Here is a 19064-nt window from a genome sequence, read left to right on the forward strand (position 1 = left end):
GAGCGATGCTTTCTCCTTTGCGAGGCTAGAAATTATATATGTAATTACGATCACGATGAACAAGATGCATAGGATAGAACTTCTGGTGAAATTCCAATTTCAATCGCTTATATATCCAAGATCTCGTGTCATCACATAGCCTATACCATGTCATTGCATCTCCCTTCAAAGATAAAGGGAAGACCTTCCTTTTGACAACATCATCAGGAATACCTGCAAGCTTAAATAATCCACAAACTTCATCCACAAAGATAAGGTGTAAGTTGGGATGCAAAGTTCCGTCTCCTGCAAAAGGATTAGCTAGCAGTTTTTCTATCATACCTGAAGGAATCTCAAAGTGAATATTTTCATAAAGTTCAGTAGGATGAGGAGAGTCTCTTTGCTCCTCTGGTTGGGGTGAAGATACCCCAAACAAGCCACTCAAAGGATTAGTTTCCATATTGACAAGTAACAGAAAATTTCAGCACACTAAATAAAGGTTTCCTTACCAAGTTCCACTCACCAAGAGCACTACGCTCCCCGGCAACGGCGCCAGAAAAGAGTCTTGATGACCCACACGTATAGGGGATCTATCGTAGTCCTTTCAATAAGTAAGAGTGTCGAACCCAACGAGGAGCAGAAGGAAATGATAAGCAGTTTTCAGTAAGGTTTTCTCTGCAAGCATTGAAATAGTAGGTGATAGATAGTTTTGTGATAAGATAAATAGTAACGAGCAAAAGTAAATAAAGTAAATAAGGTGCAGCAAGGTGGCCCAATCCTTTATGAGCAAAGGATAAGCCTGGACAAATTCTAATAATAATGAAGGAGCTCCCGAGGACACATTGGGAATTATCGTCAAGATAGTTTCATCACGTTCGTAAGATTCACGTTCGGTACTTTGATAATTTGATATGTGGGTAGACCGACACTTGGGTACTGCTCTAACTTTGACAAGCATCCCACTTATGATTAACCCCTATTGCAAGCGTCCGCAACTACAAAAAGGAGTATTAAGGTAAACCTAACCACAACATTAAACATATGGGTCCATATGAACCCCTAACGAAGCAACTCATAAACTAGGGTTTAAGCTTCTATCACTCTAGCAACCCATCATCTACTTATTACTTCCCCATGCCTTCCTCTAGGCCCAAATAATGGTGAAGTGTCATCTAGTCGACGTTCACATAACACCACTAGAGGAGAGACAACATACATCTCATCAAAATATCGAATGAATACCAAATTCACATGACTACTAATAGCAAGACTTCACCCATGTCCTCGGGAACTAAAGTAACTACTCACAAAGCATAAGCATGTTCATAATCAGAGGTGTAATAATATGCATTAAGGATCTGAACATATAATCTTCCACCAAGTAAACCAATAAGTATCAACTACAAGGAGTAATCAACACTACTAGCAACCCACAGGTACCAATTTGTGGTTTTGGATACAAGATTGGATACAAGAGATGAACTAGGGTTTGAGAGGAGATGGTGCTGGTGAAGATGTTGATGGATATTGACCCCCTCCAGATGAGAGGATCGTTGGTGATGACGTTGGTGATGATTTCCCCCTTCCGGAGGGAAGTGTCCCCGGCAGAACAGCTCCGCCAGAGCCCTAGATTGATTCCGCCAAGGTTCTGCCTCGTGGCGGCGGAGTTTCGTCCCGTAAGCTTGCCCACGAATTTTTCTAGGATAAAACCCTTCATATAGCAGAAGATGGTCGCCGGAAGCCCACCAGGGGCCCCAGGAGATAGGGGCACGCCCTATAGGGGGGGCTATCTCCTGGACAGGGTGTGGGCCCCCTGGCCTAATTCTTTTGCTCATAATTCCTTAATAAATCCAAAAAGTGGTTTCGTGGAGTTTCAGGACTTTTGGAGTTGTGCAGAATAGGTTTCCAATGTTTGCTCCTTTTTCAGCCAGAATTCCAGCTATCGACATTCCCCCTCTTCATGGTAAACCTTGTAAAATAAGAGAGAATAGCCATAAGTATTGAGATATAATGTGTAATAAGAGCCCATAATGCAATAAATATTGATATAAAAGCATGATGCAAAATGGACGTATCACTCGTTACGATTTATCTAATCACAAAACTATCTGTTACCACTTATTTCAGTACTTGCAGAGAATACCTTGCTGAAAACCGCTTATCATTTCCTTCTGCTCCTCGTTGGGTTCAACACTCTTACTTATCGAAAGGACTACAATATATCCCCTATACTTGTGGGTCATCAAGACTCTTTTCTTGCGCCGTTGCCGGGGAGTGTAGCGCCTTTAGTAGGTGGAATTTGGTAAGGAAAAATTTATATAGTGTGCTGAAATTTTCTATCACTTGTTACTATGGAAAGTAATTCTCCGAGGGGCTTGTTCGGGGTATCTTCACCCCGTCCAATAGAGCAAAGAGTTGCTCCTCAACCTACTGAACCTATTGAAAGTGAAACTCCTTTTGAAATTCCTTCGGGTATGATGGAAAAACTGCTAGCTAACACTTTTATAGGAGATGGAACAAAACATCCTGATGAAATCTACTCTATGTGGATGAAGTTTGTCGACTATTTAAGCTTGTAGGTATACCCGATGATGTTGTTAAGAAGAAGGCCTTCCCTTTATCTTTGAAGGGAGACACATTGACATGGTATAGGCTATGTGATGACACGAGATCATGGAACTATAAAAGATTGAAACTGGAATTTCATCAAAAGTATTACCCTATGCATCTTGTTCACCGTGATCGCAATTATATATATAATTTCTGTCCTCGTGAAGGAGAAAGCATCGCTCAAGCTTGGGGGAGGCTTAAATCTATGTTATATTCATGCCCCAATCATGAGCTCTCAAGAGAAATAATTGTTCAAAGTTTTTATGCTCGGCTTTCTGATGACAATCGCACCATGCTCGATACTTTTGTGCTGGCTCTTTTATGATGAAGACTATTTAATTCAGATGGAATTTATTGGATAGAATTAAACGCAACTCTGAAGATTGGGACCTCAATGAAGGTAAGGAGTCAGGTATGACACCTAAGTTTGATTGTGTTAAATCTTTTATGGATACCGATATTTTCCATAAGTTTAGCACTAAATATGGACTTGACTCTGAGATAGTAGCTTCTCTTTGTGAATCTTTTGCTACCTATGTAGATCTCCCCAAGGAGAAGTGGTTTAAATATCATCCTCCCATAGAAATAAAAGTAGTTGCACCTAATAAAGTTGAAGAAAAGACTGTCACTTATAATGATCCTATTGTTCCTACTTCTTATGTTGAGAAACCACCTTTCCCTGTTAGAATGAAGGATCATACTAAAGCTTCAACTGCTGTTCGTAAAAGCAATATTAGAACTTATACACCTCCTGAGCAAGTTAAAGTAGAACCTAATATTGCTATTGTTAAAGATCTCTTATCTGATAATATTGATGGGCATGTTATTCAATTCTGTGGTGAAACTGCTAGAATTGCTAAACCTTGTGCTAGAGATAAACAAAGACCTCTGGTAGGCGTGCCTATTATTTCTGTTAAAATAGGAGATCATTGTTATCATGGCTTATGTGATATGGGTGCTAGTGCTAGTGTAATACCCATTGACTTATACAAAGAAATTATGCATGATATTGCACCTGCTGAGTTAGAAGATATTGATGTTACAATTAAAATTGCCAATAGAGATACTATATCTGCAATGGGAATTGTTAGAGATGTTGAAGTCTTGTGTGGAAAAACCAAATATCCTGCTGATTTTCTTGTTCTGGGTTCTCCACAAGATAGCTTTTGTCCCATTATATTTGGTAGACCCTTCTTGAGTACTGTTAATGCTAAGATAGACTGCGAAAAGAATGTTGTTACTATTGGCTTGGATGATATGGTTCATGAGTTTAATTTCTCTAAATTTAGTAAACAACATCGTGAGGAAGAATCGCCTAGTAAGGATGAAATTATTGGCCTTGCTTCTATTGCTGTACCTCCTAGTGATCCTTTAGAACAATATTTGCTAGACCATGAAAATGATATGTTCATGAATGAAAGAAGGGAAATAGATGAAGTATTCTTTAAACAGGAACCTATTCTGCAACACAATTTGCCTGTTGAAATCCTAGGGGATCCTCCTCCACCCAAGGGTGATCCCATGTTTGAGCTTAAACCGTTGCCTGATAGTCTTAAATATGCTTATCTTGATGAAAAGAAAACATATCTTGTCATTATTAGTGCTAATCTCTCAGAGCATGAAGAAGAAAGATTATTGAAAACTCTGAAGAAGCACCGTGCCGCTATTGGATATACTCTTGATGACCTTAAGGGCATTAGTCCCACACTATGTCAACATAAAATAAATTTGGAAGCGGATGCCAAACCAGTTTGTGATCCTCAACGACGTCTGAATCCTGAAATGAAGGAAGTGGTAAGAAAAGAAATACTCAAGATTCTGGAGGCAGGTATAATTTATCCTGTTGCTGATAGTCAGTGGGTAAGTCCTGCCCATTGTATCCCTAAGAAGGGAGGTATTACTGTTGTCCCTAATGATAAAGATGAATTGATCCCGCAAAGAATTATCACAGGCTATAGGATGGTAATTGATTTCTGCAAATTAAATAAAGCTACTAATAAAGATCATTACCCCTTACCTTTTATTGATCAAATGCTAGAAAGATTATGCAAACATACACATTATTGATTTCTAGATGGTTATTCTGGTTTCTCTCAAATACCTATGTCAGCTAAAGATCAATCAAAGACTTCTTTTACATGCCCTTTTGGTACTTTTGCTTATAGACATATGCCTTTTGGTTTATGTAATGCACCTGCTACCTTTCAAAGATGCATGATGGCTATATTCTCTGACTTTTGTGAAAAATTTTGTGAGGTTTTCATGGACGATTTTTCCGTCTATGGTTCCTCTTTTGATGATTGCTTGAGCAATCTTGATCAAGTTTTGCAGAGATGTGAAGAAACTAATCTTGTCTTGAATTGAGAAAAGTGCCACTTTATGGTTAATGAAGGTATTGTCTTGGGGCACAAAGTTTCTGAAAGAGGTATTGAAGTTGATAAAGCCAAAGTTGATGCTATTGAAAAGATGCCATGTCCCAAGGACATCAAAGGTATAAGAAGTTTCCTTGGTCACGCTGGATTTTATAGGAGGTTCATTAAGGACTTCTCAAAAATTTCTCGACCTCTGACTAATTTATTACAAAAAGATGTACCATTTGTCTTTGATGATGATTGTGTAGAAGCATTTGAAATACTTAAGAAAGCATTAGTCTCTGCACCTGTTGTTCAGCCACCTGATTGGAATTTACTCTTTGAAATTATGTGTGATGCTAGTGATTATGCTGTAGGTGTTGTTCTAGGGCAAAGAGTTGATAAGAAATTAAATGTTATCCATTATGCTAGTAAGACTCTAGACAATGCTCAAAGAAATTATGCTACTACCGAAAAGGAACTTTTAGCAGTTGTATTTGCTTGTGATAAATTCATACCCTATATTGTAGACTCTAAAGTAACTATTCACACTGATCATGCTGCTATTAAATATCTTATGGAAAAGAAAGATGCAAAACCTAGACTTATTAGATGGGTTCTCTTGCTGCAAGAATTTGATTTTCATATTGTTGATAGAAAAGGAGCTGAGAACCCCGTTGCAGATAACTTATCTAGGTTAGAGAATGTTCTTGATGACCCACTACCTATTGATCATAGCTTCCCCCGATGAGCAACTAATGTCATAATCACTTCTCGTAGCACTCCATGGTATGCTGATTATGCTAATTATATTGTCGCTAAATTTATACCACCTAGCTTCACATACCAACAAAAGAAAAAGTTTTTCTATGATTTGCGACATTACTTTTGGGATGACCCACATCTTTATAAAGAAGGAGTAGATGGTGTTATTAGACGTTGTGTACCTGAGCATGAATATGAACAGATCCTACGCAAGTGTCACTCCGAAGCTTATGGAGGACACCACGCTGGAGATAGAACTACACATAAGGTATTGTAATCCGGTTTTTATTGGCCTACTCTCTTCAAGGATGCCCGTAAGTTTGTTTTGTCTTGCGATGAATGTCAAAGAATTGGTAATATTAGTAGACGTCAAGAAATGCCTATGAATTATTCACTTGTTATTGAACCATTTGATGTTTGGGGCTTTGATTATATGGGACCTTTTCCTGCCTCTAATGGATATACACATATTTTAGTTGCTGTTAATTATGTTACTAAGTGGGTAGAAGCTATTCCAACTAGTAGTGTTGATCATAACACTTCTATTAAAATGCTTAAGGAAGTTGTTTTTCCGAGGTTCGGAGTCCCTAGATATTTAATGACTGATGGTGGTTCACACTTTATTCATGGTGCTTTCCGTAAAATGCTTGCTAAATATGACGTTAATCATAGGATTGCATCTCCATATCACCCACAGTCTAGTGGTCAAGTAGAATTGAGCAATAGAGAGCTCAAATTAATTTTACAAAAGACTGTTAATATGTCTAGAAAGAATTGGTCCAAGAAACTTGATGATGCATTATGGGCCTATATAACTGCATATAAAAATCCTATGGGCATGTCTCCGTATAAAATGGTCTATGGAAAAGCATGTCACTTACCTCTCGAACTAGAACATAAGGCATATTGGGCTATTAAAGAGCTGAACTATGATTTCAAACTTGCCGGTGAGAAGAGGTTATTTGATATTAGCTCACTTGATGAATGGAGAACCCAAGCTTATGAAAATGCCAAGTTGTTTAAAGAAAAAGTTAAAAGATGGCATGACAAAAGAATACAAAAGCATGAGTTTAATGTAGGTGATTATGTATTGCTATACAACTCTCGTCTAAGATTTTTTGCAGGAAAACTTCTCTCCAAATGGGAAGGTCCCTGCGTTATCGAGGAGGTCTATCGTTCCGGTGCCATAAAAATCAACAACTTTGAAGGCACAAATCCGAAGGTGGTAAATGGTCAAAGAATGAAACATCATATCTCAGGTAATCCCATAAATGTTGAAACCAATATTATTGAAACCGTAACCTCGGAGGAATACATAAGGGACACCTTCCAGACCGTTTCAGACTCCGAAAAGGAATAGGTATGTGGTACGGTAGGTAAATCGACTCCAAAACAATTTTGAAGGCAATATTTCTCTGTTTTGGAATATCTAGAAAAATAGAAAAATAAGTGGCAATCCGGGAAGGACACGAGGCCTCCACGAGGGTGGAGGGCGCGCCCTACCCCCTGGGCGTGCCCCCCCTACCTCGTGAGCACCTCGAGTGCCCTCCGGACTCCGTTCTCTTGCACGATACGTATTTTGGTCGGTAAAAATTCATTATATATCCTCCCGAAGGTTTTGACTCTCGTATCACGCAAATATCCTCTGTTTTGTTTCGAGCTGTTGCTGCTGCAGATTAGAGCAAGATGTCTTCTTAAGAGTCAGTTGGGGAGAGCCGGATATCTAACCCGGCACCGGAACCAAGGGCAAACAGCGACGCTGACCACTTTGGGCCAGCAACGGAGGAAGAGATGGAGGCTGACCTGATGAGGGTAGATGACATGGAAGATCAAGAAGTCACCTCTCACATCCAAGCTGGGTTTACGATGGGGGAACTACAGAGCTCAGCTATTCCAAACTCGGTTATCCCTTCGAATGTTAGATTTCTTTCTTATGAAAATATGAGGAGGAATATCTCTTGTTCTCCCGCAGCTATGCAACACCCTTGGGTACAAGGAGCTTTAGCCGTTACAGGAAAGCTTCGCAAGGAAATAATGGACCTCAAGCAGCAAGTCAATAAGCTCGAGGAGGAGAACCGTATCTTGAGGGGAATCATCGCCAAGAATATTAAACCAACACCAAAGAAGGAGACTTAATCACATGGGTATGGGCACTCCCCTTGGCAACTGCCAAGCTTGGGGGAGGTGCCCTGGTATCGTATCACCATGACAACTCCTATCTTTACTGTTTTTCGTAGTTCGATCCTTTTAGTAGTATCTTGATTTAGTAGAATAAATTCTTGGCATGATCTAGTTTTGAGTTTTGCTTTACGATCCCTCTACGTAATCGAGCCCGTGAGCTATCTATATAATAAAGACTAGTGGTTGGGGCGCACCCTTGGTGCGCCGCCTGAGAGGAAGCATGGGCGGTGCTAGGTGGGTTGCGCTCCTTTCACTTCCCTATTTGCAATTTACTTGCATGGATAGTACATCTGCATCCTCATCACTATATCAGCAGATTGGTTACAAATATGACTACACAACATCTCAATGTATGATTTAACTTTGTTCTTCAGAACCCATAACTGAACTGGAGTCATCTGCACATGGAGACTTGCAATCTAACCATTGAGCGTCCTCTTGGATCAACATATGTAAGCGCAGGTGATGACGGCAACCGCAACTGCAAAGACAGTGGTAGTTCTCCTCACAGCCCTCTTGGCTTCGTCTCTGCATGTCCATGCCAGTAAAGTAGAGCTCCGAAAGCTTCTTGTGCGAATCAGCGTAATCTCTAAAGAACGCGTCCTGCCAACATCTCCAACAAGCAAATGAAGATGAATTAAACTCTTCTTTACCTTTGCGTATAATTCAACTAAGGGACCGAAAGTTGATCCTCCATGAGAACCTGTTCTGTAAGCCACTTCAGGAGTACCCTTTTAGAAGCTCACTGCAGCATATACAAAAGATGACGTCCAGGGATGTACAACTTCACAATGTTGCGCTGATGACATTACATCTATATAATCTTAAGCCAATGTGCAATCAACAACCGTGACGATTAAGCTTACATAAAGTAGGAGTTATCAAACTTCAGAGGATCATTTGGCAAAGCGTAGTCGAATACCAAGCTCTCCAGACGATCTCTTCCCCTAAAATGTACAATGCAGATCAAGGGTTTAACTTATGTTTGAAGAACAATGATCTGAATATGACAATAAGGAGTCGTGGCATTACAAGAGTATGTCCACCCGAGAGTGTGAGCACCAGAGAGTGCTACATCCCTAAGGTGTGAAAGCACCTGGTCACATGATAACATATGCACTGAATTGTTATTTACTTCTCACAACTGAATTATCGCTAGCTGAAAAAAGTATAAAAAAGATGTGCGTAAACTGAAAAAGCATATACCTCACATTCCAGCTCAAGCCCAATATTCTTCGCTAGGCTCCTTTTCTCCATCAGGGGATAGGGTGTACTGCTGCAATCTCATCTCCAGAATTTTCAAATCTGCTAGGAACAAGTTCTAAACAAACCATTCAGAAAAAAAGACAGTTGGACAGGAACATAGCACCATCCTTTCTAGTTTCTACAAACTCTGGTTTCAACAAACATACTGAGTAACTTATAAAATTGCTACATTTGCATAGAATAATCACTGTCATAGAAAAAATTCCTAGCCCAATCCCAGCCCTAGCACCCATCCATCTATTAGTTCCAGGAAACCTGAAAAGTAAAAGAAGACAATATCAGGGACATTTGACTCAACGTGGAAAGAAAGACTCAAATGAGTAAACGCAAGTGCTATTACGGTCCATCTATCTCACCTCGAAAAGTGAAAAGGAAGGTGAGTTATCATCTGGACAACAAATTTACTTTGTAGCAGAAAATTACATCATTACCATTTGTTTGGAAAAAGAAATAGCAAGATCCAGTTTTAGATTTTTATCAACTGTTATTAATTTCATGAAAAAGAAAGCAGCAATCGCCATGCAACTAACCGGATCATGGGTCCTGACAATGTGAATGGATGACTAATAGTGGATGATCAACAAAGGAGCATTATATAAGAGAATAGTGCCCAGACATAAGCTGAATGATAGGTTCATACCCATTCAACACATCTTAGATGTAACGAAACATAACCGAATCATGTGTCGATTCCATACCATCCTTCTTTCCTGAAAAAAATGTTTCCTCAGTCAGGGTACATACAGTAACTTGAATAACAGATTGAAAGCTAACCTGGAACAGTTTGTACCACTATAGACCATGTGTTGCCGTGTACATAGTAATTGTGCGAATAGACACGATTCGAGAAATAAAAGATAACATTGTTAATTAGTCCATCAAATTACAACTTCTTTCTTTTGATTACTTTGGAGAACCGGATCTACCAGCAGCTAGTTAATCAGTATGTTGCTGATCGTTCCTTCCTAAGTCAGAACTGAAACTGTATGTACAGTAGTATGTTTTTCTAGCATGGGTCTTCTACCCTTTGGTGTGATATCTTAAGACTGTTTAGGGAGAGTGGTGTTGATCGTCTTCTTGTCGAACATGCATGTCATCGGATTTGCTGTTCTGTGTGGATCAAGTTAACTGACCATGCATTTTATAAACTCACAGTGTTCTTATTCCGAGATTATATTCCAACTAATTATTCAGACAGATCGATGCTGAATTGTTGATAACAACATGCATGTACACGTGTGTTAGCTGCTAGCTTATACTAATTAATTCAGCAGCCATGCATGCATGAACACCTAATTTTTGAGTAGAAGCTAGCGCTTGTTACTGTGAACCTGGTGCAATTCGCTCCAAGTCTCCAACAGACAAGATCTTATCAACTAAACTTGTTCAACCATTCACATGATATATGCATGGTATGGATAAAAAATGCACAAAACGAAATTAGTTACCTAGGTTTAACATGATATATGCATACAATTAGACCCTGCTTTGCATGAATTAGTGAAATAGTATAACTTGATTAAGTAGACGCACACTGGTTAACTGAATTATCTACTTAACATACATGTTCAACTATCCAATGATGTAGCTTGAGGGATCTCATTGAGCAGTACCAGAGCGCCACCAACAGTCAATTGGAACGGAGCATGACGTGGACGCTCTTGCATGAACGCCACTGTCCACCAGGGGCGGACCTACATTGAGGTGAGTGGGGGCCTAGGCCCCCACTCAAACTTTGAAACTCCAGTAATATTGGCTTGTGTTTTTTGAAAAATATGCTAAAATTCTTTGCATTTTGAAAGAGTATGCCCCCATTCAAATACTTTGCCCCCAGTCAAAATACTCTCTAGGTCCGCCACTGCTGTCCACGACACTTATTTTGTATCAGAGGGAGTAATAACTATCATAGGGTATCTAAGAGATTTATGTATATCTTTTTTATTACAAAAAAGGAGCCTGAAAACTTACTGCCAGTGCTCCAAATTATACAAAGTTAGTGCAGGTACTTAAAAATTAACAAATATAAACAACTGGAATATTATGTTGCTCATGATTAATATTATATGATGCATGTTAAAAAAGATATTGAAATACATGACTTGCCTCAACCAGAGGCTTTGCGACGACCTCATATATACGCTTTTGTGAAGAATTTTCACCAAATATCTCATCAAACTGGTAGGAGTCAGAAGCCCAGTTATTTTTCTTGAGCTTCAGCTTCTTACACTGCAGACAACAAAGACCAGCAAACAATATGAAAAACTTGCCCAATGTGATGATGCCAATAATGAAGCGTGGAGAGAAAAATTGGATGGAGAGGGGGTTAAACCTCGGGCTGTAACTCAACACAAGTATCGATCAGTCGGCGCCCTGAGGTAATTCATCCGCATTCTTGGGCCGGATCCTTAGCGCAACTCTTACTCTGCACAAGTCTGAGAAACACATCTTTTATGAGTTCTCGAAACATAGTTAGTACTTAGTACCCAAAGAACACCCTCGAATTTGCAAACGATAACGCTAATGTTGCGCCGCCATCACTGTATCTATCATGTTGTAACAGAAGAGTACGGGCTGAAAACCTGACGGGAAAAAACACATGTATTGATGCAATAGCAATGGTGCGATACGCGTATCTCCGTCACAAATATCATCCCCGTCCTATTTCAGCTCTAAATAAAGACAGTTCGATGCCGCAGCCAAAAAATCTCTTGGAAACATGCACTTGCGCTTCCTCCGATGCATTCGGGGGAGGGAAGGAGAGGGGTGAGAGCCGAGGCTTACCGGCGGTATCATCGTGGTCGGCGGCGGGGCGCGCGCGGGCCAGGGATGGCGGGCGGCGGGGGGCGACCGACTTGCAGTGCGCGGTGTTGCTGCCGCGTGGCCTGTCAACGGGCCGCACCGACGCCCGCCCTATCGATGGCTGCTGGAGCGGAGATGGCTCTGGCCGGCGTGTGGCGGCGGCTAGGAACCCTAGTGTCGTAGTTGATAGCGCCCCTGCTGCCTACCTCCATGGATCCGGATTGAGAAGAGAAAGGGGAAGGAGACGAGGCCACAGAGAGGGGAGGGGGAGAGGCGGCGGCGGCGTGCTTGGGTCGAGGGGAGGGGTGGAGCAGGTGACTCGATGTGGACGGAAGGAAACGAGACGACGTTTCTTTTCCTGTTTTTTTTTTCTCTTGTTAACGCGTTTTCACCCGGCACAGTGAAAATCTACGTGGACACCGCCTGCGTTCGCTCCTTGCACGACTCTTAAAGGGTTTAATTAGTGTTGAGTCAAGGGCTTGATTATTTTGCTATGATTTTGGATGAATAGAAAGAAGAAAAAGAAGAAAAAGAATAAAAAGAAACAAATAGTTCATATTGATCTTATTGAGAGTAAAGACTTCACATAGAAAAGAGTATGATGAGTAAAAGTTGTTGGGAGTTGGCAAATATAGCTTTGGTCATCGTTGCAATTAATAGGAAGTAATAAGAAAAGAGAGGTTTCACATATAGATACATTATCATTGGCATCTCTTATGATTGAGAGCACTTATTAAAATATGACATGCTAAAGAGTTGAGGTTGGACAAGGAAGACAACATAATGAATTATGTTTTCTTATATCTGAGATAAAGTATGTTGTCATGGATCCTCTAACATGTTGAGCTTGCCTTTGCCCCTCATGCTAGCCAAATTCTCAGCACCAAGTAGAAATACTACCTGTGCTTCCAAATACCCTTAAACCAGTTTTCCCATGAGAGTCCACTATATCTACCTATGGATTGAGTAAGATTCTTTAAGTAAGTTGTCATCAGTGCAAGGAATAAAAATTGCTCTCTAAATATGCATGACTTATTAGTGCAGAGAAATAAGCTTTGTACGAACTTACGAACTTGTTGTGAAAGTAATAAAAGCGACGGACTGCATAATAAAGATCCACATGCAAGGGGCAATATAAAGTGACGTTCTTTTGCATTAAGATTTTGTGCATCAACCCTAAACGCGCATGACAACCTCTACTTCCCTCTGCGAAGGGCCTATCTTTTATTACTACTAGATGACCAGTTGCGCCAAATGGCGCAGAGACCCGTTTAAAACAATATTCGTGTTGAAAATATTTGCATTTTTTCATTAACCGTATATTTGAGTACATTTAGTAAGAACTTATACACCTATATATAAAAGAAATTAAATGCAAATATTTTCTTATTAGGTAATAATGCCACAAATTAGATCATCAATAGATAAAGATAGTTGAGCCTGCAATTAGGAACTTCGAGTAGCTGTAAACTTGCATTAAAAAAAGAGTAAATACAAGTGACACAATAAAATGTACATGAACTCATGAACATTGTGTAAGAGAAGTTAATAGAAATAGTGGTCAATTACATCATATAATTTGGTTCTATACTCTTGTGTATATATCCTGAATGCTACTCCTTTGTGATCAACTCTTTGTCCTTCAAATCGAATGGCATAGCTACTGCCCCTTGCGGAAAAAGAAAGGGGGACTATGTAAATACCCATAAATGTAAACTTATAATTGCAAGAAAAATGCCACAAGCACCATATATAAGGATATATTACAAAATACAATGCAGTTCATAGGCTCATTCTTCAATTGACATTCTGGATATCAAATCAAAATTATGAGGTATTGTTGTGAATTTCAAAACTTCTAAACCAGGTGCTAGCCTCAGAACATCCTTCAGTATGTACCTACCACAAATTATAGTCAGATTAATAAAATACATATCCCTTTTTAGAAGCGAAAAGATACAACCATCTAAAATAGAGAAACTTGGCGGCACGCGGAATAAAGAAGATATCGCTCATGCTCGCTTGAGACAAGGAATATAGCTAAAGAGTTTTCCAAACCCTAAGAACGAACTACAATAAACAGCCAAGAAAAATCTAATATTCTACATATGCTAGACACATGGATGTTACTACAAAAAGGGAAGCCATCAACAAGCATAAGTATCTCATTTTTAGCTACCAATATTAGCAAATATTCTGTTATGGGAATCTATTTAATGGTAGAAACTCTGAATGACGCAAATAGTCATTCTTCACATCATCATCTTGCTGGTGACAAAATAAACACTATTGTTTCATTATATCATGACAAGCTATATCAAGCGCATTGTCTCCTTTCACTATGGCAAACAATCTTACTATCAATGGACATGTTCTGGGAAAAAAGTGTTTTTAGTTCTCACAAATCTGCACATATTCTCGCAAACTGTATCTAACATGTGCAGGTTTTAGAGAACTAAACAAGCTTTGTACAGAATATGTGTAGTTCAAGGCTGTATTTCAGAAAGTCTAACTGTGTCGAAAAAAAAAACTTGAAACCAACACTGTAAAAAAAGCGTGCCTAAGACTGTCAAAAATTTGAACCTAGTCCAAGCACTTCCTAAAATACCTTGTTATGTTCTCCATGAGTGCACTCATTAATCTGTCAGTTGGTGTCATAAAGAGCATCTGCGAGACACTTTTTACTGTGCAGCAGCTAGTGCTATGTAAAAAGGGGTGGAATCATCAGGTGAAGATAGATCTCTCCTCATTCAGTTGGTAGTGCACTTCCATAAAGTTTATTAGTAGAGATATTACAGTTTTTGATGATAACATTCTTATATATAAAACAAAGCCAATGCCCAAGTACTGATTTATGAGTGTGAAACCACAACACATGTGAGCGAGCATGCTGTCTTTATCAACGAGTAGTTCTATTTTCTCACCACAATCTAGTACCTGATGCACCACTGGTTAGATTAAATACTGTTAGGGGGAAAACATACTGAAGCTTCAGACATATCCCCATAGATATAGTATCAGACGATCTAGGTTTTTTTTACGGGCAGTCACAGACCGAGTTGACGAGCACTCCGCTGCCGCGTGGACCAATGATTTTATGGGCCCAATGGCAGCCACCCGGTAAAGCAGTCAAAGTTGTAATAAAAGGCGAAGTGAATAGTAAAAATCAAGGGTGAAAAACGATCAAAGAAGCTAATCGAACAGCCAGCGATCGTGCACACGCGAAGGCCCCCAGAACGGCGGGTTGCCCACCAGCGTTTATATGTTCGATGAAACTCATGGATTCCGTAACTACAGGTTTACGAATAACAAAATCAATGAAGAAGCTTATTGTATAAGCCTACTAAATTTGCCAACAGTATGTAACCAAAAGTAGTTATCTGCACAAAACAGGGATGCATACTTTCTCCAGGTCTAGTTTTCACAAATAAGTTCCTACTGGATACAGCTACTAACTGAAGTAAAATCAAGCATGTATGCGCTCTGACTATCACAACTTCCAGTAAACTAAGTAACTAACTATATTGAGCAAAATGTATAATGCTCCACATTAGGTAGGGAGATGAACACAAGTAGCAGAGTATATGCACCTTGAACATGTTGATGTTTGCTTTGGTCTCCCCCTCAAGGCCAGCCCACAAAAAGAAGCAATAAACCTCTGTGCCTCCTCCATGTCAATATGAACCGGCCCTATAAGGCAGAGATTTACGTAAACTGAAAGAATGAACATCATTAAACTGTCTTCAGGAGTAAAAGCATATATATATAAACTGAGCTGATCTGCAGGCCCTATAAGAACTAACGGGAATGACACGAGAACAATATGGTATAGAAACAGAAGACCTGGGCAAGAACCAAGTAATGGAAAAATTACAAACCTATATTATACATACTATTACAGTTCGATATGAAAAGATTCTCAAGAGAAATGTGTAAACTAAAATACTAAAAAGAATCATAGCCAATTCAAAAATGGCTGCATACACATATACAGATTTTCAGGAGAAATGTGTAAACTAAAACACCTAACCAATATTTGAATCGTGTATATGCAAAGCACATTGCTAGCACGACCCACCATGCAAACGATCATCATAAATACTTGTGAATCTGTTTCAGACCATACCAACACAACTGGATAGCAAGATGATCAGGGTAAACAAATTACCTACGGAACCATGTATGCTTGTGCACCTAATCAAACATCTCTCTAAAATAGATCAGTGAAGATAATTTGCTCACAGAATCATATATGCTTATGCAACTAATGAAGCATCTATATTAAATAGCCATTGAAAATACATCTTTAAAGAACAAAGCAGAGAAAGTAATTTCTTCGCAAATCGTGTATGCATGTCTGTGGAACTAATTAATCATCTCTATAAATAGTTACAAAAAATTAGTCCCAAAAGATCAACACTGGAGCACACACAAGAGACATTAGTTCACATCAAAATACATATTCCAAGGCATCAGCAATACAACCCACCTGAAGTTTAGAGGCAGTATCCATGACAAAAGCAGACAAGATCGACAAGAACACCAAATTCATAATTACAGCTAGAACAGTCCATCGTAATGTGAATAACACGCATAGGTCAGTCATAAAAAGAGTACTCCACTTTTTACTACCACTATGGGCTAGCTCTGCTGTCCAAATGGAAAATTTGAACCGTCCATACCACAGAATGATTTGAGAAATCAAACCATGCAATACATAATCATTCGATTGCTAGGGAACAATTTCTGAGAAGTCCAGATAAAAGTTATTGACAGCTATACCTGAATACATCAGTTAAGCCTATCAGTGTTATCAGTACAACACAGTTAGTGGCAGCAAGATAATCAAGATAATTAGAAGTTTCTTCCATAATGTTAATAACTGCCAAGCACTGATGTATATCTCCATGTAATCACATAATTCTGATGGTAAGTGTAGCGTGAGAAATGAACATGTCAAGCAAGGCTAGTGACAAGAAAGTGGATCCAGTAGTAACTTACTTCTCACACTCCGCAAGCCCATAAACCAACTTGAAGAGGGGTGTCCATCTTCTATCAGACTGACACACATAACTGAACGAGAACCAGTTTTTCCACAAGCAAGCTGAATAAGAACACATAATGCCATGTTAATGGAAGGAAATGAAAACACAGAAGATAACAGACAACTGGAACTTGACACACTGAACACTCATACAAATGTAAAAAGGACAGTGAAAACTTCATTTCAAACATAAGACCTATATATATGGAGCTACTCAAAAAAGCATATATCGGTACATGCCTCAGGCCTTGAACTATTCTAGTTGCAACTGCGTGCCAAGTATATCAATAATATTCTCTAATGTTTCTAGCTTTCTCCCATGTAAAACATAGTACAACGTTAAGCATGGCAGTGTCAAAAAGAAAAGAGAAGGATATACTATAACAACAAAACATGCACAAGATGCCTTCTTTGTCTTCTGTGCTGCTTACCAAGAAAATGTTGACTTACAATAGTGGGCAAGCTTCTTCGAGATGCAAATATGCAAAACAAGTATCATTATCTGTAAGCAACCACATAGTTCATTTGTCGGATGCAGTCAGTCGTAAAAGAAAAAAGAATGTTAGTAAATTAGAACTGCACACACACCTCAAATAGTATTTTGGCCCATGTAGGCAAGTGTGCGTTTACATCCAGGAACTTAAGCATCTGCCCAGGGCAATCCCGACCCTCTTCTTAACAACCCCAGATTGCTGAAAGGAATCTGCAAAATCATCGAAACCAACAAAGATGATTTTAGGACGAGACACCTTGCATCACCTGCCCTTATCCAGGCTCTAATGATAGACATACGCTTCTGGTCCTCGTAGAAGCCCTGGGGACGTCTTCTCCGGCTCCTGCGGTTGCTTTCCTGGATCCTCTGCTCTTTCTCGTCCAGCGGCTGCACCAATCACAGCACAACATCAGGGACAAGAAACAAGAGAGGAGTAAGCTGCTGCCTAGCAAACTTACCACGGGGGACAGAACATAACAACCCCTGCAAAACTATGAAAAAATGTTCCAGTCAAACATGAGAGGAAATCAAAAGGGAATAAAAAAAGATCCTTCTTCTCTGCTAATCTGAAGGGATAAACAAAGGGTAAAATGACTCACTGAACCTATCTCTCCCTGACTGGTTTGTCAAGACCTTGGTTGTAGCAAAGGTATTTGCTCCTGTTCCCCACGAACCACCGTGCAACCACAGCAAGGCCATGAACATGAACTGGAAGCTGGAAATCAGCACCAAATCAGGTAATATTGGAGGATGTCGGGTTTGCACTCCACATTTTACAATTCATAGGTGCACTTTTTCTTTTGTTCAACAGAAAGTAATTAAGTATTAAGCCTCAGCCTGGGCCCCTCTAATGAAAAATTCCATACATCAGCTAAGCTAATATCCATTCTCCAATCGTGAAGTTTAAACAGAAAAACAAACAGAGGTAACAATCTCACTTTACCTGTAAATGGGATGCAACTAAGGAGATAAATTCCGTGGAACAAATCGTTCCATCTTTGGGACAATTAACACCAGAAATTCACCTACAGAAGCATCTGAAATCTTTCATCAATAAAAGAAACAAGTTTAAATATCCTTGATCTTGACAAGCCTGCAAATCGGAAGAACATCAATGCCATATGAAGATGCATTATACACAAATAGCAAGATCAGGAGGAGATTATTGTGTGATGGTGAGAGAGAGAGAGAGAGAGGTGCCGAGGGGAAGCTCACCTTGGCATCAGCCATTGCTTGATGCTCGCGCTGCTCCCCAAAATCTGCCCGTGGTCACCTCTCCCCGCCGCCAGGGAGGAGGAGGGGCTTGGAGCGGACCAGGGAGGGAGGAGGAGGGCAGATGCAGGAGGGCGCGGCTAGGGTTCGTGGGGGTGGCGGCTGAGACGAGGGAGGAGGGAGGGGTGCGGGCGTGTGGCTGTGGGGATTGGGGAGGCAAGGGGCGCAGGCCGACGCCTCGCCAGTGTAGGCCGACGCCGGCCGGTCACCCTCTCCTCTCCTCTCCCCTTTCTCTCCCTCTCATCTTCCTATCTCGGGGAGAAGGGATGCGGCGGCCGGCGGCTATCCGGACGAGCAGGAAGGA

General features: G+C 40.1%; 1 protein-coding gene and 1 long non-coding RNA gene across 5 annotated transcripts; both read right to left on the reverse strand.

Moving 5' to 3' along the window:
* Window positions 1–8166: 8166 nt before the first annotated feature.
* On the reverse strand, window positions 8167–12311 carry LOC123159613 (uncharacterized). Of its 4 annotated transcripts, XR_006479808.1 has the most exons (8): window positions 11934–12311; window positions 11482–11584; window positions 9793–11378; window positions 9093–9407; window positions 8919–8982; window positions 8753–8833; window positions 8590–8631; window positions 8167–8489 (listed from the first exon to the last, which is right to left on the reverse strand). It is a non-coding gene; the product is annotated as an uncharacterized lncRNA (long non-coding RNA). The 4 variants fall into 4 exon arrangements; XR_006479807.1 differs by having other exon boundaries at window positions 8167–8833; window positions 9793–9862; window positions 10717–11378; XR_006479805.1 differs by having other exon boundaries at window positions 8167–8631.
* Window positions 12312–13464: 1153 nt separating this feature from the next.
* On the reverse strand, window positions 13465–17602 carry LOC123159212 (uncharacterized; the record flags this gene model as incomplete). Its single annotated transcript, XM_044577041.1, is given in 5 exon segments — window positions 13465–13850; window positions 14560–14646; window positions 15542–15665; window positions 16953–17055; window positions 17584–17602. Coding segments are annotated over 5 exon segments (442 nt in total), but the record flags the coding sequence as incomplete, so codon positions are not given.
* Window positions 17603–19064: the final 1462 nt, after the last annotated feature.

This window comes from Triticum aestivum, chromosome 7B (assembly GCF_018294505.1).
Source record: "Triticum aestivum cultivar Chinese Spring chromosome 7B, IWGSC CS RefSeq v2.1, whole genome shotgun sequence".
NCBI classification, from domain to species: Eukaryota; Viridiplantae; Streptophyta; class Magnoliopsida; order Poales; family Poaceae; genus Triticum; species Triticum aestivum.